Source organism: Plodia interpunctella, chromosome 29 (assembly GCF_027563975.2).
Source record: "Plodia interpunctella isolate USDA-ARS_2022_Savannah chromosome 29, ilPloInte3.2, whole genome shotgun sequence".
NCBI classification, from domain to species: Eukaryota; Metazoa; Arthropoda; class Insecta; order Lepidoptera; family Pyralidae; genus Plodia; species Plodia interpunctella.
The window spans coordinates 684,057-709,801 of NC_071322.1; the positions used below are offsets into that span (position 1 = coordinate 684,057).

Here is a 25,745-nt window from a genome sequence, read left to right on the forward strand (position 1 = left end):
TAAGGAAATAACAGATATGGATGTGATCAAAACATGCAAGAATGATAAATAGTTTATTTGCTATAATTTTGAAGAAATAAAAACAAATCTGCAATTGGCACATAAATGTTCCTTTTCAGGTCAGCGATATCTTCCAATTCCACACACTAGGGGGCCACACGGCGCACGCGGACGAACTTACACCAATGTGGTCCTCGGCAGTCAGAGCCGCACTGGCTAATTGCGTCATGCTCCCCGCTTTATATACCCTGCGAGCGCTCGCCTGATTGGCGGTTGGCGTTCCATTTTCAGTTTTGTAACGGCTTTTTTATCGTGAAACGATCGGACTGTGACACCAAATTTAGTTATGGCGCGTTGGTAAAAAAAATCAGCTTTGGTCGAAGCGTTTTCATTAAAATTTGATTAGAAAAGGCCTTATGACATTAAATACATTGTAATATTTTTTTTATTACTATCTTGCTCACGTAAGCAATAACAAATATATTTGCGCGTAACTCCATCTTCATGTCGGAGCGATTTCATAAAATGGGACGGAAAAGTGTAACAGGAAGGTGGGGAAACGCACAATGTTCACGTACAGTCACGCACATTTACTTTTAATACCCATAAAAATCCACATAATAGATTCAAGAAACATCTTTTTTTTACCGGATCAAGCTAATTTTTAATAGCCAATGCAGCAAAAGTGTGTTTTAAGTGTTGTGACAAGAATAGTGCCGCTTGTTCTCGATAACTCATAGAAGGACTCTTAAAAAAAGCAGTAAATAAAGAACGCTGTATCCCGTCTGCTGCAACACTGGCCCCCTTATTAATAAAAACGTTATTCTCCGATTAGCCTCGGAATAATTATTCTTTGTATTGTCTCCTTCTTTCAATGTCAAATGTTGAAAAGAGAGAGAGGGACGAAACAAAGATATAGGTGCTATTCCAAGCCTAATCAGAGAATTAATTTATTTATTAATAAGGCGGTGGTGGTAAGTTTTGTATGCTTTTGATTTTAAAAAAATTAATTGAGAGTTATATGAAAATTTCTATCACATTTGGCTAAATTAGCTTGTTGTCATTAATTTGTCTTTGATTGGATTTACAATATCGGCGTCAGATATTTCGACACGACCTTAAGATCAGCTGCATATAGGGGCAGCCGGACACAACAGAGCTATCATGAAACATAAAACGGGTAGCACGTCCACACGTCTTCCCTTTTTTACACGACGCGTACACGATGTGGTAAAAAGAGACAGCACGTGGTAATAGTAGTGCTACGTTTTTGTATGTTTCGTGGTAGATTTCATTACGAAATGAAAAATGAAGATTTCTCCTATCAGTTATTGCAGTCTAGCACAATAGAATTATATGTACATAGTTCGAATACTGCATTTTATTCATATTTAAACAATAATCAAATACTTGTAGAAAATCTTCGCGCAAATCTATGGAAAATTTGTACCTAATTTAGTACTTTCAGAGATTATATTTATATAACACAACAGACTGAGAGATATAGCGTGTGGTACCGCGCTAAAATAAGACCGCCCTATATCCATCCGTGGATTTCGTGAAGCGGCAAAAGCCAGGCACCATTGCTACGTTGCATTGTTCCGCTTCGTTGTTTTCCATAGGTTTTGACACTGATACACGTTGACGTACTTCGAATCTCCTTAAAATTTTTGCGTTTTCCGTCGACGGATGTCAAAACAACAGAACACGACTGAGCAATGAGGCCGCGCTCTAAGGGATACAGTAATGGTAGATAGGCAACAATCGGCTGTGACGTCGCGAAGCCCAAGCGTAAAAAAATAACCTAAAAATTATAAAGAATCGGCTGCGATTTTTCGACCAGCCGCAGCCACCCTTAGTCGCCTCTTACGACATCCAGAAGATCCTACTCCTATGGCTAATTAAACAGGTAAAATCTTTTTGAAAGTACTAAAGACTTGGTTGTCTGACTATATTTTAATTACTTGTAAAAATAAAATCAGGATCAATTTTTGATGGACACTACGGACCATAGAAGTACTTCCATAAAAATAGCTGATGGGGTATCAACATTTTTGAAGGCATGACACGTCGATATTTTGAACTGAACAATCGGCTGATTGTCAAAAACACAACAGAATAATAAACTTAAATATTGTGACAACCGTGTAATTAATAAAAAATTAAGCCAAAAACCAACACAAATTACAGTTATATAACACGAAATCAGCAACATAAATATTAAATTTAAATATTGGCGATTAAATAAGAACTGTCGACATTGTTCTACTGAAAATAACTTCAGTTTTAATTACAAATCTTCATTGATACTCCATCTGCATATTGTTTTTTAAATTATGAAACTTCTATGACCGTGATTGTTTTATACTTTAATAAAAAAAAACATTTATATTTTGCATTTACACATAGTATTTTATACAAGATATTGTTCATAATAATCATTTAATAATAACCACAACGTAATATTTTCTAAAGGATAATTGTATATTGAGATCACGAATTTCCATTTTTATTTCCATATATAAAAATGTCACATCCATTTAAAAGAATTTATTAATTAATATTACGTAGTTATATTTAATGTATAAGCAATAAAAGTGTTAGTGATATGCTATTAGATTATTTAAAATTCATAATGTGTACCAATTTTTATCTCGAAACCTGTCATTTATGAATGTAAATGTTAGATTTTTACTTTTATTTAAAAATTTAATAAATGCATTTAGTGCAATATTAATTTTAGCGAAAACAAAAGCAATATTTCGAACACATCATAGATTTATTTAGAAATTTTATTTAAACATAGAATTAAATTGACGCGATTCTTTTTTTATTTAAAAAAATACGATATAGGTATCTAAAAATCTTTGGTATCCTTTGTCTGAGAAACATGTAATGAACAGTATTAAATCTCGTGCTTTCCCTAATCTCACATACTACGAAACAGAAAGAGTCAGCGAGTGATTTTTTAATTTTTACTTTGACATGTTCCAGACCTACTTTTTTAAGAACGAACGCAACACTGCCGCATAGACAATCATATAGACTTTTTTAAATTAAAAAATGATATGTTTTGACATTTTTCTCTCCGGCAATTTGTGCGTTTAAGAAATTGTGTAATTAAAAAAAAAATAAAGTAAACGGCCACAAGATACCTTTTTAATGAGAATTAGATGTAATTTTTTTAGAAAAATATTGTAAGAGTAATTAAAAATTATAGAATTGGACGAGACGATGTAAAAATCGAGAGGCTGTAGAGACCGCCTTTTTTGATGAAAAAAATGGATCCTGTAAGTAGAAAATAAACGTGTAAGTTTATTATACCTGTATTTTTATTACATCACTCCATCTATAATTAATAGATATATATTGCCTAATCTACTAGTTATGTAAGTATATTAAAATGCGAAAGTTTATTAGGACGTATGTTTGTTACTCTTTCACGCAAAATCTACTGGGCGGATTGTTATGAAATTCGGTACACGGGTAGAATATAACCTGGAATAACACATAGGGTACTTTTTATCCTGAAATTCTCACGGGAGCGAAGCCCCGGGGCGCAGCTAGTGTCATATACCATCAAAACTATTTAGGATCATTATTCTCATCCTAAAGAAAACCAAATAAGAAAACTACAATAAAACCCAAAAGAAATTTAAAATAATTTTATGCAAAAAAGCTTACAATAAAACACAATAAACACATAGCCTAGGCAGCTAATAGGCTACGATATCATTCCCAAAAAGGGCATGTCAGACGACAGGTCACAAAATTACAGCCGAATCTTTATTATTGTTTATTGATGACCTCGGTGGCGCAGTGGTAAAGTGCTTGCCTCTGAACCGAGAGGTCCCGGGTTCGATCCCCGGTCGGGTCATGATGGGAAATGATCTTTTTCTGTTTAGCTCGGGTCTTGGATGTTTATCTATATATGTATTTGTTATAGAATATAGTATCGTTGAGTTAGTATCCCATAACACAAGTCTCTAACTTTGGAGGTGATTTGTTCTAATATATTTATTTATTTTATTGAACCCGCGTTTCGTGGCTGCATTCAGAGATGAGAAAGAACTTCATTAGGTAGATAGTGTGTAAACAAAACACTTTCCCTTATGTACCTACACTCAACAGCGCATCAATCTACACAAATATCACGCCACAAAAGTTCATGCAGAGTAATTCGATGTGTACGTAAACTGGAATGGTTTTTTTTTAAAGGACAAAATTAAAAAAGAAAACCAAGCTCTCCAGTGACAAATAACGCAGTTTAAATCATGTCACACCATACGCGCTGAAATACAATAAATCATTCGCATACGTAACGTTTTCACACAAGATTAATGTTCCGTGTGTCAACCTCATATTTTTTTCCGTGAATTTTTATAACCATAGAGATATGTTGGAACAGAAAAACGGGTATTTGGTCCCTATACACCACAGATGCTGATATAAGAACATCGTAATAATAATAATAAAAAATCATTTATTTTCAGACATTTGTCCGTAGAGAAAAAAAACTAATTGAACCAAAAATTCCATCCCAAGCTCAACCTAATACGTGAAGCTCATTGAACCTGCTGTTGATTAATAAATATTAATTAATATATTAGAACAAATCACACAGATTGAGCTAGCCCCAAAGTAAGTTCGAGACTTGTGTTATGGGATACTAACTCAACGATACTATATTTTATAACATATACATATATAGATAAACATCCAAGACCCGGGCCAATCAGAAAAAGATCATTTTACATCGTGACCCGACTGGGGATCGAACCCGGGACCTCTCGGTTCAGAGGCAAGCACCTTACCACTGCGCCACCGAGGTCGTCAACTAATATTGTTATTATATCTTTGCCATACACTAAGCAATAACCGTTTGTAACATCACAAGATACCACATTTGTAAAAGCTGCATAAATATATGTTTTTTTTATTATCATTCAATTAAATATATGCAAAATTGTGCTGGAGTCGTATAATAAAAGTTCCAAATTGGAACAAAAATAAATCGCGTAATTAATAAAACTGACAAAATAAAGCGTGTTTGAATAAATATTACCTTTACACATTTTTTTCTTTGCTCGTATATGACAAACATCTACCATTTGTCTTTCAGATTAAAATTTCACTTGTCGCGGCTAAACCTCTGGATAAATTTGATGAAATTTGGTATAGATATAGTCATTGATCCGAGGTCGAACATAGGTTACCCAGGGCGAATTTACGAACAACATCTGATCAAAAATAAATAAAAACAAACTTACACATTCACACAGTATATAATCAAAATATTTTAAATATAAATCATAATTATTATATTTATAATATATTGCACAAGTTAAGACAAGTTATAATTATTAGGCATTTGATTTTAATAAAAAATTGCATAGCTTAATTACATACAGCTCAGTCGTGCTCTGTCGTCCGTCGACAGACAACGGAAAAATTGTATAGAATTTTGACACACGTCAACTCAAGTCAGTATCAAAACCTATGAACAACGGAGAACGACTGAGCATTTATTGGCTATGAATCAATTCCTATTATCCATCAATTGTTTTTCTACGTTATATACTTGGCGTTTGTTCCACCTCTCGCAGAAACTTGTGCTAACCCCACAAGATTTTGATGTTTTCTAAAGACTATTGCATGTTATATTGCACTAGATAAGTTAAATTTTTTATTAATTTATTGATATATGACAATGACACTTAATTTATCATACTCATTATTTCAAAGTTCACTGAGCACTTAATAGTTCACTTCACACTTAGTTCACTCACAAAAATTTACTTAAATTTCACAGGATTATTGAAACTCAGATACAATGTACAACCTATAAAAATTATTTATTACTTATTCTAATATCATTCGTTTTGTCTTTACGCTTAAAATAACTGTAAAAGCTTTATTTTGCATTGCATTTTTTCCCAAAAATTATTTATTAGTAATTTTCCAATACTGTTCATTTGTTCTAAACAGAGTATATTATCATTCATAGAATACTTAACTCTATATGAAATCATCCACTCGCTACTCAACAGTTCATTTTATATTTAGTTCACTCACCACTTAACAATTTAATTTCACACTTAGTAAACTCGCTTGAGTGAACTATCACTCAATAGTATCCAATGACCCAGACACGAAATTAGTGGCGCGTGGCCCCGCCATAGAACAGGACCACTCCAAATCCTCCCATGGATACCGTACAAGGCAACTAAGAAACATATGACTTAACAGCTGATGGGCAACAGTTTTTGGATTGGATTGGATCCAGGCAGGCAGCCGCTTGTAAAAGCTTAGCAAAATCTTCAAAATAGATGATTTTTACGCTAATCCTGAACTCGCGTGTGTAACCAATACGCGAGGAGGAAAAAGTGAGGCCCGGTCACTACATTGGCTATAATCTTCAACGCTAAATTGTTCACTAACAACTTAATTAATTCACTTCACTTAGTTCACTCGTCACTTAATTCACTCAGCAGTAACAATGACCCAGTCGCTCAGCTGACTGAATCTAGGCATTTGCTATTCGTCTTTGACCCTTCGTCTACGCACTCTGGGTGGGGTGGGCAGTTTCATATGAACAGTTTTTATGTGGACTTTAGCGCAGGATGAAGTTTGAAACGTCTTGTCGCAGAGTTGGCACACGTGGCGCCGTAACCCGTTATGGACCTGTGCGAGAAAGAAACGTTTTATTGACCACAACGTGTCTGTGAACCGAATGGTCCAGGGTTCGAATTCCACTCGTTCCGCGCTTGAGCTTGTAGACATTTATATCATTTTATGATCAATTAAACTTTCTTCTGTTGAACCCCTCTTGGCTGAGGGTCGTGGTCATTACGTGGAATGAAACACAAACTTTCTTAGTAATAATAGAGTGGTTTGCCATTGCCTTCTCAATTTCACACACAAGTTAATAACCAACCAGTGTGCATTACCTCACGATACCTCAATCACCGGAAGCACGTGGTGGTCGATGAAAACTACTGAAGTCACAGATTGGTATACAAACTCGTGTGGCACGAGTAGGTGTCGAGCCTGGGACCTTTCGATCCAAAGGCGGGCGTCTCAACCATTACACCACCACAGGTGGGCCGGGTCGTGAGGTTCCCTCTATTATGCTTGAGCTATGCGATGGCTGTCCCATGCGTCAACTCGTGAACGGGTGCTGCCAGAGGGAACTGGTCATCTCGTTTCTCATACATGTACCACATCACATCACATGGTAAGCCCTTCTGGCGTGATAGGGACCCGACACTGCTCAAATGAGTTTCTTTCGGCATTTCTTCTAAGCAGTGGTCGTTCCGAAATGCCAGTAGTATGCAGCTTGTGACAAATAACTATAAATATAAAAATTTGACGAGAAAAAGTGCTTGTTAAGGTCTAATTTCTGAATAAATAATTTGAATTTGAATTCAGATTCAAACCTCACTCATAACTTACCAAATTGTGTCGGTTGAGCGCAGCCAACGTCTTAAATGCCTTGGAACAGTTAATGCATTTGTACGGCCTCTCCCCCGTGTGCACACGCACGTGTTCCTAAAATTATATACAAATCAATATATACGTGTCTTCTTTTAACAGATTATTTTATTAAGATAAATCACATAAATTCACAAATAGGGAGTATTACTGCACATTTATCCCGCCAGAGTACAGCACTGTATGTTAGATACACAGAAGCTTTGCCGCCTTTTGCTATGTCGATTAAAACGTTTATTTTAGAATACTTTATTAATCCTTTCATTGTGTAAGCATTCGTTTGTGAAAATATACAACAATGTAGCATATTCGGGTGCCGAAATATTGGGAAAAATCGATTTTCATAAGATAAAAAACTTCGAAAACTATGGGATACGCGTCACGCTTTAAATTTTCGAGCCAGTAAACTGTCGAAAAGAAGCTCTGAACACTTCACACGTGAAGACTTATTAAAATATGGACTTCATACAGGTAAAATCTTCATCAAGTTTATATCAGTTTATGACCAAATAATGCAGAACATAACCTAAAATAGTATTATTATTTTCAGGATAATCCACTAAATCCTTCATTTTTCCTTTAAACTCGCACCACGATTGCGTAGAAGGTATTTTTGGTCATAAATCTGCAACAATATTGAAAATTGGCGCTTTTTGCCTCCATGGCAATTGGCAATGTTTGTGTACCTTAGTTGTACCGGTAGCGCCATCTGCGCTGAGCTTTGCGTAATATGCCCTATTTAGTTTGAGAACTATCACACCACACCTTAAGCTAAAATATGTGTACGTGCAAGTCTTTAAAAAAAGTACGCCAGCCAGACTGGCCAGTAAGAGTGCAAAAAAAAAGTACGATAAAAAAAGAGCGCGAATTCATAAAATAGAAAAAAATATGATGCAATAAATATGTCAGTTCTATTTTATTTTATTTTTATTTTATTCACAAACAGAATACAGACAAAAAAAGAACATAATTAAAATTCGAAATATAAGTTCAATGGCAACACAATTCAGATAAAATCAAATATTGTTAAATGTTTTACGTTATTTTGCACCTAAGTTAATTTTAAGTTGTTAAGTTCAGTATTACCCTTTAATTATTTTATTTATAATTTTTATTTTGTTCAAATCCCGATTCGATTCGGAGATCGATCCCCGGTCGGGTCATGATGGAAAATGATCTTTTTCTGATTGGCCCGGGTCTTGGATGTTTATCTATATATGTATTTGTTATAAAATATAGTATCGTTGAGTTAGTATCCCATAACACAAGTCTCGAGCTTACTTTAGGGCTAGCTCAATCTGTGTGATTTGTCCGTATATATTTATTCGTAACAGTGCAATATATTATAATGCTTTTATAGGTGTTTTGATTTTGTCATTACATTGGCTTTCTACTTCAGATATTATATAATTGTCTCAAAGACACAAACTATTAGCTTATACAGTATGTTTTGTCACTATCGCACATTACACAATTTGACAATGACAGAGAGAAACAAAACCATATCGGGTCATGCTTATCATTATAATGTATTGTCATGGAAACTGAAGATGCATGTGATACCGTCCTAGAAACTGTTTGAATGAGTTTCTTTCGGCATTTCTTCTCAGCAGTGGTTGTTCCGAAATGCTAGTAGTTTGTAGCTTTGGTAAACATCATTTAATTTAGAATATGACGTGAAAAAGTGCCTGTGAAGGCCTAATTTCTGAATAAATGATTTGATTTTAATTTTGATTTTGAAAAGCTGATAAGCAACAGTAGCATTCCCAATGCGTGCTTACATCAGGCAGATTGTAAAACAACTTTTTCGACCCCTAGGAATACTTGTCGGCGTCACAGCCCCGAATGCAACCAAAAAGAGTGAGATATTACTTACCTCCAATAATCGATTGGTTGTGAAGGTTTTGGAGCACTGAGTGCAATGGAATGGTCTCTCCCCAGAATGTATACGTTGATGATATTTCAACAGGCCGGCATTCTGAAGAAGATATTACAAATTATACTTACTAATATTATAAATGCGAAAGTTGTGAGGATGTATGCGTGTATGTTTGTTACTCTTTCACGCAAAATCTACTGGACGGATTGTTATGAAATTTGATATACGGGTAGCAATATAAGCTGAAATAATTTAATCCCGAATTTCCCACGGGAGCAAAGCCTCGGGACGCAGCTAGTATTTTGTATTTAAGACAAACTCTGTACCCTAAAGGTGATACCAATCGCTAGATAGGTTTAAATATGAGGTATCAATAAATACCTAATATAAGGTTGTTGATCTTCCGAAATAAAATAAAAATAATATTATAGAAATTGGCGCCCAACGTGTAACGAAAAATTGTAAAACAATTGGCTATTCGACTGGGGAAAAATAGAAGGTATTGAAATAATCAAACACGATAATTAAATGTCACTTAAATTGATCAGTTTTGTTAATTACTAGCTTTTTCCCGCGGCTTCGCCCGCGTTAATTTCCCACGACAACAGCTATTTGTCCGGGATGAAAGGTACCCTATGAAATATGGAGAAAGACTTGAGGGTTAACAACACGGACATGGGTTTTTTGTCTGGCGTTAACACAAGATCGCACTGACAACTGAAAAAGCATGTAACAAAAATGACATTTTTGTAAAAAAAACTTTTTAATTTTCGCTTCACGCAATATCACTACCGCGTGATTGATCCCCGACAGGGTTATGTATAAGGGCGGGTCCAAAATTGCATTCCTCTACTAATGTGTACAAATGTTTGTGTGCGGTGAGGGCCTTAATAACTGTTTCAATATTTCCTTCGGATGCTAGATAGGTTTTTGTTATTATCTGTAACGTTGTGTATTTATAACTAGCTTTTATTTTTCGGCATAAAAGGTGTCCCTGTATCCATCTCCGTAGTTCAAACTACATGTATGAAAATTTTCAAGAAGATTGGTTGAGTAGATAGAGCGTGAAGAGGTGACAAACAAACTTACTTTCGCATTTATAAGTATATTAGTTAGAATAAATAATACTAAATAAATAAATAAAGTTGTCATGATTTTGTTTCGTAGACTTCCAAATAAAGTAAAATTAATATTATAGAAATTGGCGCCCAACGTGTAACTATAAAATTTTAAAACCAACAAAATTACCTGGAAGCTTTTCCCGCACACTTCGCACATCGCCCCCTTCTTGCCCAGGTTCTTCTTGGGTGCCTCCCGCTCCATCACCACGTCGGCTGCTTCCTCACCCACCACACGCCACTTACGGAGCGAGGGGTCTATGGGCCGCTGGCCGCGGCGGGATTTCTATCATATCCATTTGAATATCAATCTTTATGGATGGTTTTTTCAAATTTTAACAAAGAAAATTACTATCTGAATTTAAAATAATTAATCTGTGCTGTGGTAATGTCAATTTTATGAATGATCGATTTTGGAAATGATTCCCTCCCTCGAGAAAATTGACGGATCGTAATGACAGCGCGGCCGCAGCGGTCGAAACGCTCCGAGAACCTGTTTAATTAAGTCTCCTCGGCTGCTGTTAAATGGTGTGACATGAAAACAATGCTGTGGCGAAGTTTTTTTGGTTGAAGATTGTTGTAATTATTTTTGTTCTTTTTCAAAATATTATGTGGATTGAAACATACCTTGACAATATTAATAAAGTGGTTTGCCATATCTACGCCATATTATATGATAAATTATCTAATATCAATATGTACTATTTATAATTTACTAGCCGCCCGGCCCGACTTCACTCGGGTGAAACATAATAAATTATACACATAAACCTTCCTCGGGAAACACACTATCTACCGGAGAAAACCGCATGAAAATTCGTGCAGTAGTTTTTGAGTTTATTTTTAAGAACGAAATTGAGCTCCGCCGTTCGAAACCTATTTAAAATTTGGTAACTATTATATTCACGCGAAGACAAGGCTGAATAGCGAAGCGTCCTCTTTGGTCATTGGACTGAATGCATGACGTCTATTGCCAGTGTGACGGTTAGATGTACGCGAACTTTTTGAAAGAGTGAATTGTTTTTTTTTTAATTACTTACCGCCGTTATTACCCTAGAGCGCTAATTGGTCACATACAAGCCGAAGCCGGGGCGGGTCGCTAGTAAAAATAATAAATTATTAAAATACCCTTCTGGGATCCCCTTCCTTGTTCTTGAAGTGTGCATTGCAGTGCTCTCGGAAATAATATGCGTTCGTGAATGTTTTGTTGCACTGGAAAACAATAAATATATCAGGACAAATCACACAGATTGAGCTAGCCCCAAAGTAAGTTCGAGACTTGTGTTATGGGATACTAACTCAACGATACTATATTCTATAACAAATACATATGTAGATAAACATCCAAGAGCCGGGTCAATCAGAAAAAGATCATTTTCCATGTTGACCCGACCGGGGATCGAACCCGGGACCTCCAGTGTAGCAGACCGGTGTGATGACCATTAGTAAATGAATGTAACAATGTTCTTAAAACTAAATTAGTAACTTGTTTATTTAAATGAATCTGGTCAAATCGAATCGCTTATTCAGAAATTAGACCTTCACAGGCACTTTTTCCCGTCAAATTTTATATTGTATAGTAATTTCTCACAAGCTACAAACTACTGGCATTTCGGAACGACCACTGCTGAGAAGAAATGCCGGAAGAAACTCATTTGAACAGTGTTGGTCCCTATCATGCCAGATCGGCTTACCATTATTGTTTCTTACAATGTTTTTCTAATAGTATGACAATGTACATAGTCAAAAAGTATATAAAAAACATGTTACGATTGTGATCAGAGTGCTGATAAAAGAATATATAGATATAAAACACAATTCATCTCACAAAAATATATGAGAAACGAGCTGACCAATTCCCTCTGGCAGCACCCGTTCACGAGTTGACGCATGGGTCAGCCATCGCGTAGCTCAACCATAATAGAGGGAAATTCACGACCCGGCCAGTGGAGGCGGTTGGTATCCACTCAATTAACTAGTTACTCGTAAAAAACTTGACTCAAAATTAATTATTATATCATTCGTAAAACTGTTACAATGTTATGATGAGAGAGAGAAAACCGGCTCCGCAGCTAAGTGTTTTCGTGTTTGCTAACAGATTAACATTGTTTGCTAACCAATTAGGGGTGTGACCCAACAGTTTTGTTAGAAAAAATACATGAACATATTCGCCGAGACGTAACTGTTTCCGCCGGATAACGTAATCCCCCGTGTTGTCTGCGGGGAGGGGAAGTTATTTATTTTGTGTCCGCGCTCACTAGAGAAAGACATTTTTTAAATGAAACAAAAACAAAATAATAGGCGCAACGGACGGGCGGTTTTGCTAACGTGTTTTACTAACATGTTTTGCTAGCGTGTTTTTCTAACGTGTTTTTGCTAAAGTGTTTTGATAACAAGAAAATTGGCGCTGTGGACCCGGCTTAAGTCAATCAATGTGTATAAACAGTAGTAGAGAGTACGTACCTCCTCACATTTGAACAGATCCGTAACGGTGTGATCTTCGGCTTCGTGCGCCTTCAGCTCCCTCTCCCCCTCGAAGTGTTCCCCGCACTGAACGCAGACTGCGCTCGCGCCGCACGCCGCCAGATGACGTTGGAACGCTGTGGTGTTGTGGAATCTGACGGGAAACAGTTCGTTTATCGCATTATATAATATAATAAATAAATATAAATATAATGGGACAAATCACACAGATTGAGCTGGCCCCAAAGTAAGTTCGGGACTTGTGTTATGGGACACTAACTCAACGATACTATATTTTATAATAAATACATATATAGATAAACATCCAAGACCCGGGCCAATCAGAAAAAGATCATTTTCCATCATGACCCGACCGGGGATCGATCTCCGAATCGAATCGGGATTTGAACAAAATAAAAATTATAAATAAAATAATTAAAGGGTAATACTGAACTTAACAACTTAAAATTAACTTAGGTGCAAAATAACGTAAAACATTTAACAATATTTGATTTTATCTGAATTGTGTTGCCATTGAACTTATATTTCGAATAATTAATCTTGTGTGAAAACGTTACGTATGCGAATGATTTATTGTATTTCAGCGCGTATGGTGTGACATGATTTAAACTGCGTTATTTGTCACTGGAGAGCTTGGTTTTCTTTTTTAATTTTGTCCTTTAAAAAAAAACCATTCCAGTTTACGTACACATCGAATTACTCTGCATGAACTTTTGTGGCGTGATATTTGTGTAGATTGATGCGCTGTTGAGTGTAGGTACATAAGGGAAAGTGTTTTGTTTACACACTATCTACCTAATGAAGTTCTTTCTCATCTCTGAATGCAGCCACGAAACGCGGGTTCAATAAAATAAATAAATATATTAGAACAAATCACCTCCAAAGTTAGAGACTTGTGTTATGGGATACTAACTCAACGATACTATATTCTATAACAAATACATATATAGATAAACATCCAAGACCCGAGCTAAACAGAAAAAGATCATTTCCCATCATGACCCGACCGGGGATCGAACCCGGGACCTCTCGGTTCAGTGGCAAGAACCTTACCACTGCGCCACCGAGGTTGTCATATTATTTGTGTAAATACATAATAGTTTGCAACTCGTGCTGCGTTAATTCTTGTAGCGAAGCATGGGAATAGCGTAAAAAAAATGTATAATGTCGAATATTCCAAGCTCGACCGTGCGTCTACTCTAGATATCTAGATTATCTAAAGGTCAAAATCAAAGATCAAACTTCCCCGACAACACTATCGCTTAGTCAGGGTAAGTTTGACCTTTAACCTTCTAGACGAGACAGGGTCGAACTTCAAATCAAGGTCAAAGGTCAAGGTCAAACTCACCAGAACCCTCACCTGTCGTAGTTGATGTCACATCAACTACCCTCAAATCTGGGTTATTTCTCTAAATTACATTTTCAAAGGTCACAGTAAATTATTACTCTTGAATTAAATTTCTAAAGGTCGAAGATCAAACTCACCTGACCCGGCAGGCGTCACAATCAGTCACGTGGCCACCGTCGGCCCTGTGCTTCTGCACCAGATGGTATCTCAACACTTGGTGACTCGCGAACGCGTCCCCGCATTGCACACAGTTCGCTAGGTCGCAGCTCGTCTGGTTCATGTGTTTGTTTAGAGCGTTTACATCGACGAAACTAGTGTTGCACCTTTTGCACACATGCGTTGAGACGTCCACGCCTTTGTGGCTTAGTTTTTTGTGCGCTTGGACGCCTTTTTCACCTGGATACGGGAAATAATTAAGAATTTTGAGCATTTATTCGCATGATATCAGATTCTCAAAAATATTAGATTAAAATAAATAGCAGCAATTTGGTGTGTGGATATTGTTTGAAGGACATATTATCTTAATTTTACTGAAATAGGCTAAATATTAGATGCTAGCAATATATCACTACATTGTATAAAACAAAGTCGCTTCCCGCTGTCTGTCCCTATGTATGCTTAGATATTTAAAACTACGCAACTCAATTTGGGCCTTATTCGAGTAGCGTTTTAAGGAAGTGTACAATTAATCATCTAGTTGATAACATAGCATAAACAGCCTACAGCAGTCCAAGTCAAAATCAAAAATCAAAATCAAATCGTTTATTCAGAAATTAGGCCCGCACAGTTTACCAAAGCTACAAACTACTAGCATTTCGGAACGACCACTGCTGAGAAGAAATGCCGAAAGAAACTCGTTCAAACGAGTGTTGGTCCCTATCATGCCAGAAGGTACCATTTTTTAAATATAAATTTATGTATAATTTTTTATCAGTAATATAACAATGTAAGTACACAATAAAGTACATGGTCAAAAGGTATACTGAAACATATTATGATTGTGATCAAGTGCTGATGAAAGGAATATATATATATATATATATATATATATATATATATATCATCCATAATATAACACACTACAAAACATTGGTAAAAAAAAAATTTTAGTTTACCTATAAAAGACTCTCCACAAAGTTCACACCACGGTAACTCCGCGGCATGAATCAATCGAACATGTGACAAGTAACTGGATATTTTCGCAAAATCCTTATCGCAGTATTGACACATATGTCTTTTTCCCTGATGCCATTCGTAATGCCGTTTTAAAGTAGAATCCCTCTTCGTCTGAAACGTACAGTTCCTACAACTGAACCGCACCAGATGTATCCTTAGATGATGTGAAAATTTATGTCTAGCTTTGAAACGACACTGACAAAACTCGCACACGAGTTGACCGACACTCGGATCGTGATAAAACTTGAAGTGAGCGTCTAATCTGTCTTGGGTCTGAAAATTTTTACCGCAATACTTGCATTTTATACTATTCTTCAATTTCAATGCTGCCCGTCTACGTTCTTCAATTTCTTCCAACTGTTCCTCTCTTGTTAGGAATATAACATCAAAATCGAGCGAATTGGCAATGTTTTTTATCTCGTCTGCCGATTTTGACGTTTTGGGTTTTCGCTCTTTTTTTACTCTGTTCTTTTTAGGCTGTATTACTTCTTCGTCATCTTCTTCCTCTTCTTCCGATTTGACTCTTTTTAATTTCCTTCTTCTAGCTTTATTAAGCCGAACATTATCAACTTTTTTAAATTTCTTTTTAGGATTTAATTTTGAGATGTCTGTATCAATGCAGTCATCAGCGAATATTTCCAACGGTTCCACCAATTCGTTGTCATCATCGAAACATTCCTTTTCTTCGCTTTTATCCTCTTTAAGATACAAAACGTTACTCGGTAACTCGGGAGTCGTTTCTTTCTTCAGATCTATATGTAATTTTTCTTCAATTTCCGACTCGACATATTCATTCGCTTCTGTGATTGTTATTTGTGTGTATTTCGGTTTGTAATTCCAGTGACATATGTCTCTTAAATTGTCAGGTGTTATCTATAACAAAGGCAACAATTCGAAAGTAAAAAATAGGAGATAATAAAATAAAAACTGAATTCCACAACAACAACTTCAGTATCCTGCAAACAATATGACTCTCCTTCACTCTCATGTGAGTGATTTCCTGGTCTCTTTCTCCACCATACAGCTTCAGAGCCCTGTATAGTCAAAAGCATCTAGCTAGGTACCGAAGATCATTGCAAACTCCCTGCTTTCATCACAGCAAAGGACCCTATACGGGAAAACTTGATATAGAACAGAAGAATGGAATATAAATAGACATGTGTTTTTTATTATGTTATGTGGTTATTTGGAAGAAAATTATTAAATAAATATAGTATACTTACACATCTCCCCTGAAACTCGGCTTCGACCAGCAAAGCCTGAGTGCTACGGCATTTTTCCCGAAACGATATGAACTTTATCAGCAAAGAGCGACAAAACACGCACAAATGTTGAGGGAAGTGGTTCTGAACCTGAAACCAAGCAATCGATAATTATGACTACTTTACACCCCTAATAATAACACCAATTGTGTTGCGGGCATCCATGGGATGCAGTGATCACTGCCCTTCAGGTGAGCCACATGTTTGTTTGCTTACTGGAGTGATTTTGATGAAATTTTGAATAGACATAGGTAATGAATCGAAGTTAAACATAGGAGGGTAGCTGTTGCCCACAACAGCTAGTGTCAAACTGTCTAAAAGTGAAGTTTGTGTGGATATTTGCTACTCAATCGTACAAAATGTACTAAATGGATTTAGATAAATTTTGGTACAGTAGAATATAACTTGGAATAGTATGGTCCAAGTAACAAACCTTATTTCTACGAAATAAGGTTTAAAAAAATATGTATAGCATTATGTATAGCATCTCATTTATTGTTCTTGCTTATAACTAATTATATTGGATAAAAAAAGAGGCTCATATAAGACAAATCTATAAAAATATTCTCCGAACACTTACTGAAATTCCAATAAGTTCTACATAAGACTCGGCCAAGTTGTTTTCGTGTATATCACACAACTTTACGTCTGTAGCTAAGCAGCCTCTACAAGCTACAGTATTACAGTTACTTATCATACTACCTGACCACATTTTTATTCATAAATTTATTAAAATTAAAATACAAAAATCATGTTTTATTTACAAAAAATCAATCTTCTTTTTTTTCACAACTGTCAATCAAAACTGACAAATCGAGTCTCGCAATAATAATATGGCACAAACACCGTCAACTGTACAGCCTACACAGATTGTTAAAAGAAATGGAATACATTTTGCAATGTCATAAAATGCAGACAGGCACAGTGTGTTGTGCTACTTACATAATTTACTTTTATAGATTTCGTTTTATTTTTCCCCTAAATCTCTTAGTTTCTCCATCATATATTTATTTGTTTCAAAAAAAGTTCCTAATGCGTTGACAATTTGACATTGACAGTCAAGATCAAATAACAAATGTCTAACGAATGTCGGCTTAGATCTCTTTGCCTTCAATTTCTGTAGGTACCTGCTATGGATAAAAGAAACTAAAATAAGGAATGTGTTTACATTTACATATCAATACAAACAAGTTTACAACTTTGTATCACAAACTCGTAAAATGTGTTTCATACGAGAAATTACGTGATGAACAGTGTTTTATAATAGTTTTGCATCCCTGTAGATACCCCTGAAAATGACCCTCGCCACTGTTTGCCGGATCTGCCTAACCACGAATGTTAGATCTTTTAAGATCGAAGGCTCCCTTCAGGAGGTTTTTGAGAAGCTTATGAGTACTACCGTAAGTAACTAACTACCTATCTGTGCTATGTACTTATTGTAGGCTACAAATAAATATATTTTGTGGCATTTTGTTCCACCCCACAGTATAAATGATCACTACACCTCCTAGTGTGGATTTCATACGAGGCCACAAAGGGCGTATAGCCTTAACAGTTAAATCGCAGCATTCCCAAGGAGGGTTGAAATTAGACAGGCGGCTGGTCTATGTCCGTTCCATAATTCTTATAGTCGTTTTTAACTTTCGCGCTTTGATTACATGACTACATATATAGCGGGACCTTAGCAATAACCTTTTTTATTTAATGTTGCTGATGTTTCAACAATGAATACAATTTCTCAACATTCACACTAACCACACTAGTTTTTATAAAGTCACATTAACTATAAGAATTAACAATGCTTGGAAAAGTTATTGAGCTATGAAGAAACTGTTGAAGGGCAACCTCCCATGTCGTAAAAAACGACTCATTGACACGTGTATCTTGCCTATCCTAACCTACGGCGCTCAAACTTGGTCCCTGACCAAAAAACAAAAGCTGCAGGTTTGCCAAAGAGCCATGGAGCGTAGTATATTAGGTATAAAGAGGACGGATCGCGTCAGAAATACTACCTTACGCTCCATCACACAAATAATTGATGTTGGTAGAAAGTCTGCGAAACTGAAGTGGGATTGTGCGGGTTATGTAAGCCGCATGGTGCCAGACAGATGGGCCAGAAGAGTACCTGGGTTGTCTACCTGGGTCCCGACTGATGGGAAAAGATCGCAAGGCAAGCTAAAGATGCGATGGTCTGACGAACTGATGGCCTTCGATGAGAAATGGCAACACCTGACGAGGAACCGAAGTAAATAAAATAAAATAAATAAAATAAAATAAAATAAAAATTAAAATAAAATAAAAATTGTTTATTTCAGATAACCACGGATCCATATCATATCGAAGTGATTGGAAACAGAGAGGGAAGGCTTTTGCCCAGCAGTGGGACAGTTGTTATATTTTTATGTAGCTCTCACTACATAAAAATATAACAACTGAAATAACAGTAACGTAATTTTAGAGGACTTTAATTCAAATTCAAGATTCTTTATTCAATTTAGGATGATATACATCTCTTATTGACGTCAAAAAATTACTTAAACTAAGTCGAAACTAACTAACTTAACTACTGCCGACTTCCAAAGCGCAGGTGAAGAATCCGCCGCTTCACATACTTCACCGCAGCCTTTTCTCCAAGGACGTCAATTAACAAACATAGGTCTTTAATCAAATCTAGCAGCAGTAAAAACAATAGAAGATATAAAAGTAGGATTTCATACTGAAAACCTAACACTTCAACTGGCTTTTAACATTTCAGCTGCATACGGCAGATGGTCGGCCCGTGGCAGGATGTTACATGTGCTACGCTCAGCTCAACAAGTGCCTTAAGCTGATGCTGACCTCGGCCAGAGCTGAGAACATGCTCAATCATATATTGCACAAGCATTCTGAGGTATTAACGAATTTGTCTTAATTTCTTGTAGTGTTATGTGATTTTTTTTCATGCTGCAAAGGTATAACAAATACCCTGCACGCATCATGAATCACGCCCAATCATGCTGTTTTGTTTTTGTTTTGCCTAAATTCTTGAATTTAAAAAGAAACAAATACACAAAATATTAGTCATATATTAGTCACGAAAATTCTTTCATGTAATTTTGCAAAAAAAAGAAATACTGAAAAGTGATTTGGAAATCATAATCAAATATCTACTTTAAAATCATATTAGAAAAATAAAAGAATAGGGTAGCATGAAAATTTTTAACATTTTGACCACCTGTTTTGTCTAATAGAACTAAAACTGAAAATACTAATTCCACGAAGTAAATTGAAATCATAAAACAACTTAAGCGAAAGAAAATATTTCAGAAATACTTACAAAAATATTTGCGGTGTTATAGTACTCCTTTTCCGGAATTATCCAAAATGGGGGTACAATGTCATAATTAGCTAAATATTAGTTAAATTAGCTGCTAGGGAGATAACTAACTAATATTATAAATGCGAAAGTAAGTTTGTTTATTACCTCTTCACCCTCTATCTACTCAACCAATTTTATTGATATTTGCATACATGTAATTTGAAGTGTAAAGGAAGGACATAGGGTACTTTTCATCCCGGAAAATTTACGCGGCCGAAGCCCCGGGCAAAAGCAAGTATGATATCTATACTATTATCATAAAGAGGTAAGCGTTTGTGAGTTTGTATGTTTGAGGGGGTAATCTCCAAAACGACCGAACCTGTTTCAAAAAATCTTTCACCATTAGAAAGGTACATTATCCGAGATTGCTATAGGCTATATTTTACCTCAAATTTCCCACGGGAGCGAAGCCCCGGGCTACATCCAGTATACTATAAAAAAGCAGCTGACACAACTACTTTCCGAATAACAGCTTTGACTATATGAAATTATACATAAATTTATATTTAAAAAATGGTAAGCCCTTCTGGCATAATAGGGACCAACACTGTTTGAATGAGTCTCTTTCGGCATTTCTTCTCAGCAGTGGTCGTTCCGAAATGCTAGTAGTTTGTAGCTTTGGTAAACATCATTTAATTTAGATTGTGACGTGAAAAAGTGCCTGTGAAGGCCTTGAAATGATTTGATTTTGATTTTGATCATTGTTGATATTCAATTGCAGATAACATCACAATCCGTTTCTCAGTTAGATCTAGTCGCTAACAGTCTGTATGCATCCTTCAACGTAACCAACATGGAATACTATTACTGTACCTCTCTGCTATCTGCACCTTTTGTGATCAAAACAGAGTATCAATCAGAAGAATTGGATTTTGACCACATTCCAATTGTTAATGACCATGATGGTAGGTTATATACTTATCCCACCTACACTATTATTATAAAGTGGTAAGCGTTTGTGAGTTTGTATGTTTGAAGCGGGTAATCTCGGAAACTACAGAACCGATTTCAAAAATTCTTTCACCATTAGAAAGGTACGTTATCCAAGATTGCTATAGGCTATATTTTATCTCAAAATTCCCACGGGAGCGAAGCCCCGGACAACATCTAGTAATTCATAAAAAAATATATTAATACTTATAGCTAAATTGTTTGCCACTTTTTGATAGAACAATACATACCTTAGCTTAAAATATGCTTTGACTATGGCAATCTCCGTATCTTAATGTTCATCATGGCGGTCTACTACACTGGAGGCCCCGGGTTCGATCTGGTCTTGTCAGCTCAACATGGAAAATGATCTTTATCAGAATGACCAGGGTCTTAGATATTTATCTATATATGTATATGTTATAGAATATAGTATCGTCGAGTTACAAAGTTTCGAACTTACTTTAGGGCTAACTCAATCTGTGTGATTTGGCGGTATAGATTTATTTATTGACTATTAATAAATCACATAATATATAACATAACATAATTATTTAATCACTATTTCACTATGCGGTTTATTCTGTGACACAATGAACCTTACTAGAGTGTTCGCACAGACATTAAAAAATTGGCGAGGAAGTACGGTACAAGTGCGGAATATGATTCGCTAGAGAAAAATTCGCTCGGTAATATATCGCTGTGAGGTCAGGAGCCCAATTCTCACGCAATCGAAGTTCACTTCATCAGTTTTCTCCGATTATTTCTGATGGTTCAAGCGCTGTTTATGCATTTACAAAAAAATCACAATAATTTCGAGCGAATGATTGAGCTTTTTGGTCTGTCAATTTGTTTAATTATAATAAACTAAACTAATAAACTAACTATAAGTAAACTAAGATTGTATGAGAATCAGACCCCAGGACCTAAGAGGACCCTGGGCTCCGACGCTCAACGGCTGAGGAAGGAACCGGGAAAACACTTAGATAAGAGAGATTTAATAAATTAATTAAAATAATTTCAGATTCTCAAGAGCTCCCGCCATTGGTACAAATCGACAATATGCAGTTTGATATTAATAAGAATGATACAAACAGACAAGTGCAGGATTCAGATAGGAATATAAAAAAGGAGTCAGCATTGAAAGACAGAGAAGGTATCAAAATCAAATCATTTATTCAGAAATTACACCTTCACAGGTACTTTTTCTCGTCAATTTTGATATTAAATAGTGATTTCTCCACAAACTACTGGCATTTCGGAACGACCACTGCTGAGAAGAAATGCCGAAAGAAACTCATTTGAACAGTGTTGGTCCCTATCATGCCAGAAGGGCTTACAATTTTTTAAATATAAATTTATGTTTTAGCACCGGATAGGCGACTATAGCATTTCTGAGGAGTGTTGATATTAGATGGTCAAAATCAAATCATTTGTTCAGAAATTAGGCCTTCACAGGCACTTTTTCACGTCATATTCTAAATTAAATGATGTTTACCAAAACTTGCTTCCGGCGAAGGAAAACATCGTGAGGAAACCTGCACACTGGTGGACAGTTTAGTTCCCTAGTGTGTATGTAGCTGCCACTAGATGTCAGATGCCTTTAGACGACCTGAATAAAATAATAACTGATGTCATATCTGTTATAACTGATAACAGTGTTAGCAATAACACACTCAATATGATGTTGATTATTTGAGTTAATATTTTGTATTGTTTTTTTTTTTTGTATGAATCTTAGTTACTTGGAAATATTAAAATTATTCTATTCTATTACTCATGCAAGCTCGCTTTTGTTTTAGCAGTAAGAGTAGCTATTGACTGTCCATCACAGGAGTAACTAATTATGTACGGTCACGTCTGACGTCCTCGGTGGCGCACTAGTAAAGTGCAAGTGCTTGCCTCTGAACCGAGAGGTCCCGGGTTCGAACCCCGGTCGGGTCATGATGGACAATGATCTTTTTCTGATTGGCCCGGGTCTTGGATGTTTATCTATATATGTATATGTTGTAAAATATAGTATCGTTGAGTCAGTATCCCGTAACACAAGTCTCGAACTTACTTTGGGGCCAGCTCTATCTGTGTGATTTGTCCTGATATATTTATTTATTGGTCTATATCCCTTATGGGGTAGACAGAGTCAAGTTATAATTAAAATATTATATTTACAGGTTCCAACCAAGCCTTAGACGCAGAAACATATAACATGTATGATATAAAGTTTGACATTGATGAAGATAACCTGATAAACAAGGTACAGCTTTTAGAGAAGGACAAATATGAAGCGATGACAGTTAGAGAGAGACAGGGTATGTAGACTTAATCTTTCTCATGAGTTAAGTTCACTTTTGTGTATGCGACTAATTTTGGGGCTAGCTCAATCTGTGTGATTTGTCCTTATATATTTATTCTGTCTGTTTGTATGTCGTATGTCTGTTTGTACACGCTAATCTCCGGATCTACTGGACGGATTCGAATGAAACTTTTATTTGTTATATAGCTATTAAGCCTGGGCAACATATAAATGATTTTGAAAACTGGAACAATAATGGTACGACTAAACTATAGGAAATATAGAAATGACGCCTTAAGAAAAGTGTTGATGAGCGTTTTCTGTTGAGGTATTAAAATCGAAGATCTGAAACACCTGAACAAGAGTCATGTTCTTTTTTAAATTTGGGCATAGGTATATTATACTTTCGATATCGACGGGTGATCTATCATTGAAAACTTGCCTAAACTGACTAAAGCTCCCATTTATGTATAGAATTTGCCTTTGGGTTTGTTTTATTTTCTCTCTATCAATTATCATTCGTTACCAAAAATTATTCTGCTACGCGAACGAAGTCGCGAGCATCAGCTAGTAAATATATGAAAATTTGTTTTCAACAGATTCAACTCCAGTTAAAAAAACTAAATCGTATAAACAGAAAAAAGTTATACAAGGAACAGGCATAAGAAAAAATACGCACGCGTGGACCATACACATGCAATATATGCCGGCTAAACTTCAAACTATTGGCAGACATAAATAAACACACAAAAACACATACAAGCAAAATTTTCGAGTGTGACGTGTGTCAGTATCGAGCAAAATGTAAAATGGCCCTAATCCAACACTTTCGAATTCATTCCGATGAGAAACCTTATTACTGTGATGAGTGCAAAAGGAGGTTTAGACAGAAAGCGCATTTGGTGAAACATTTAAGAACTCATAGCGGTGAGAAACCTTACGAATGTGATGTGTGTCAGCGCCGATTCACCAGGAGGGAGAAACTTGTGAGCCATTTGTGTACACACACAGGCGAGAAACCTTACGTGTGTGATGTATGTAAATATCGGTTCGTTAATAACTGCGATGATTTGAAGAGACATTCGAGAACTCACACAGGTGAGAAACCTTACAAGTGCGCGGAGTGTAAGCAGTGTTTTAGTCAGAAGGGTATGTTAAAAAGGCATACATTGACACATACAGGTGAGAAACCTTATTCGTGTGATGTTTGTATGCTGCCGTTCAATAGAAAAAGTAGTTTATTGCGTCACCATAAAAGGTTACATGACGTAAACAAAAAGAGGCGACGACGTCGTAGAACGAAAAAGGGAGATGAAACAAGTGTATTGAAACTGTGGAGGTACAGTGATTAAAACAGCCTGTGAAGGTCCAAGGCTCGAATCATGTTGAACGTCCTAACTAATATTATATAATGTGAAAGTAAGTTTGTTACCTCTTCACGCTCTATCTACACAACCAATATTCGCGAAATTTTGCACAAATGTAGTTTGAAATATGTAGAAAGGCATAGGGTGCCTTTCGTCCCGGAAAAATAATTGCTCCCGCGGGAAAATTAATGGGAGAAATCTAGTTTTTTAATATATTATTTCGACGACCTCGGTGGCGCAGTGGTAAAGTTCTTGCCACTGAACCGAGAGCTCCCGGGTTGGACCCCCGGTCGGTTCATGATGGAAAACGATCTTTTTCTGATTGGCCCGGGTCTTGGATGTTTATCTATATATGTATTTGTTATAAAAATATAGTATCGTTGAGTTAGTATCCCATAACACAAGTCTCGAACTTACTTTGGGGCTGGCTCAATATGTGTGATTTGTCCTAATATATTTATTTATTATTACATCTGCCTTACACGGGTAGAATATAACCTGGAATAACATAGGGTACTTTTTATCCCGAAATCCCCACCGGGCCGGAGCCCTGCGGTGCTTAAATATAATCCATTCTTAATTATTAATTCATTCAGGTCTTAATTATTGCCAGAAGTGGCATTATTTTCATGAGACGTGCCTTTTATAAATATAGTTTCTAAAGATTTTCTTATAATATATTTTATAATTAATGTTACTTAAAATCGAGATTATTTTATTGATACATTTAAAAATCTATTTTTTGAAATAGTTTTGTTATACATGTCACACATGGTTTTTAATTAATTTGGGAAACTATTATGAGGAAATTATGTGATCGGAAAATAAATATAAATCAATAAAGTCTAAAATTTGTTTACAATTGTTTTTTTTTTTATTTCTATTATAAGGGCAATCGTAAAGTGTATTTTGTCGACGGCGAGGACGTTTTAGTGCGAGTGTACAACCACCCCAAGCATCAGTGGCTACACGGTCAGATTTAAAGAGAATTGGCAACGCCCTGTATACTGTGAAGCTACAGGGTTTTGAACAATCA

The 25,745-nt window shown here is 35.9% G+C and overlaps 3 protein-coding genes across 9 annotated transcripts in view; 2 read left to right on the forward strand and 1 right to left on the reverse strand.

Moving 5' to 3' along the window:
* LOC128682244 (lachesin-like) overlaps positions 1-1,878 on the forward strand; it is a 107,938-nt gene extending 106,060 nt beyond the window's left edge. For all 7 annotated transcript variants that reach the window (XM_053766867.1, XM_053766873.1, XM_053766868.1 and 4 more), the window contains one exon: positions 120-1,878. In XM_053766867.1, coding sequence (XP_053622842.1) covers positions 120-266 — 147 coding nt within the window. In that variant the 3' untranslated portion in view covers positions 267-1,878. The remainder of the gene's footprint in view (positions 1-119) is intronic.
* A 4,479-nt stretch (positions 1,879-6,357) lies between these two features.
* On the reverse strand, positions 6,358-17,565 carry LOC128682239 (zinc finger protein 878-like). Its single transcript, XM_053766857.1, has 10 exons — positions 17,342-17,565; positions 16,723-16,851; positions 15,439-16,372; positions 14,461-14,719; positions 12,955-13,108; positions 11,620-11,703; positions 10,622-10,777; positions 9,371-9,472; positions 7,456-7,551; positions 6,358-6,684 (listed from the first exon to the last, which is right to left on the reverse strand). Exons 1-10 carry the CDS (start codon positions 17,471-17,473, stop codon positions 6,538-6,540), a joined length of 2,193 nt encoding a protein of 730 aa, XP_053622832.1. The 5' UTR covers positions 17,474-17,565; the 3' UTR covers positions 6,358-6,537.
* Positions 17,566-17,845: 280 nt separating this feature from the next.
* Positions 17,846-25,571, forward strand: LOC128682250 (uncharacterized). The gene is made up of 6 exons (XM_053766881.1): positions 17,846-18,161; positions 19,517-19,651; positions 20,841-21,024; positions 22,074-22,205; positions 23,221-23,358; positions 23,942-25,571. Exons 1-6 carry the CDS (start codon positions 18,057-18,059, stop codon positions 24,082-24,084), a joined length of 837 nt encoding a protein of 278 aa, XP_053622856.1. The 5' UTR covers positions 17,846-18,056; the 3' UTR covers positions 24,085-25,571.
* The last annotated feature ends 174 nt before the right edge of the window (positions 25,572-25,745 follow it).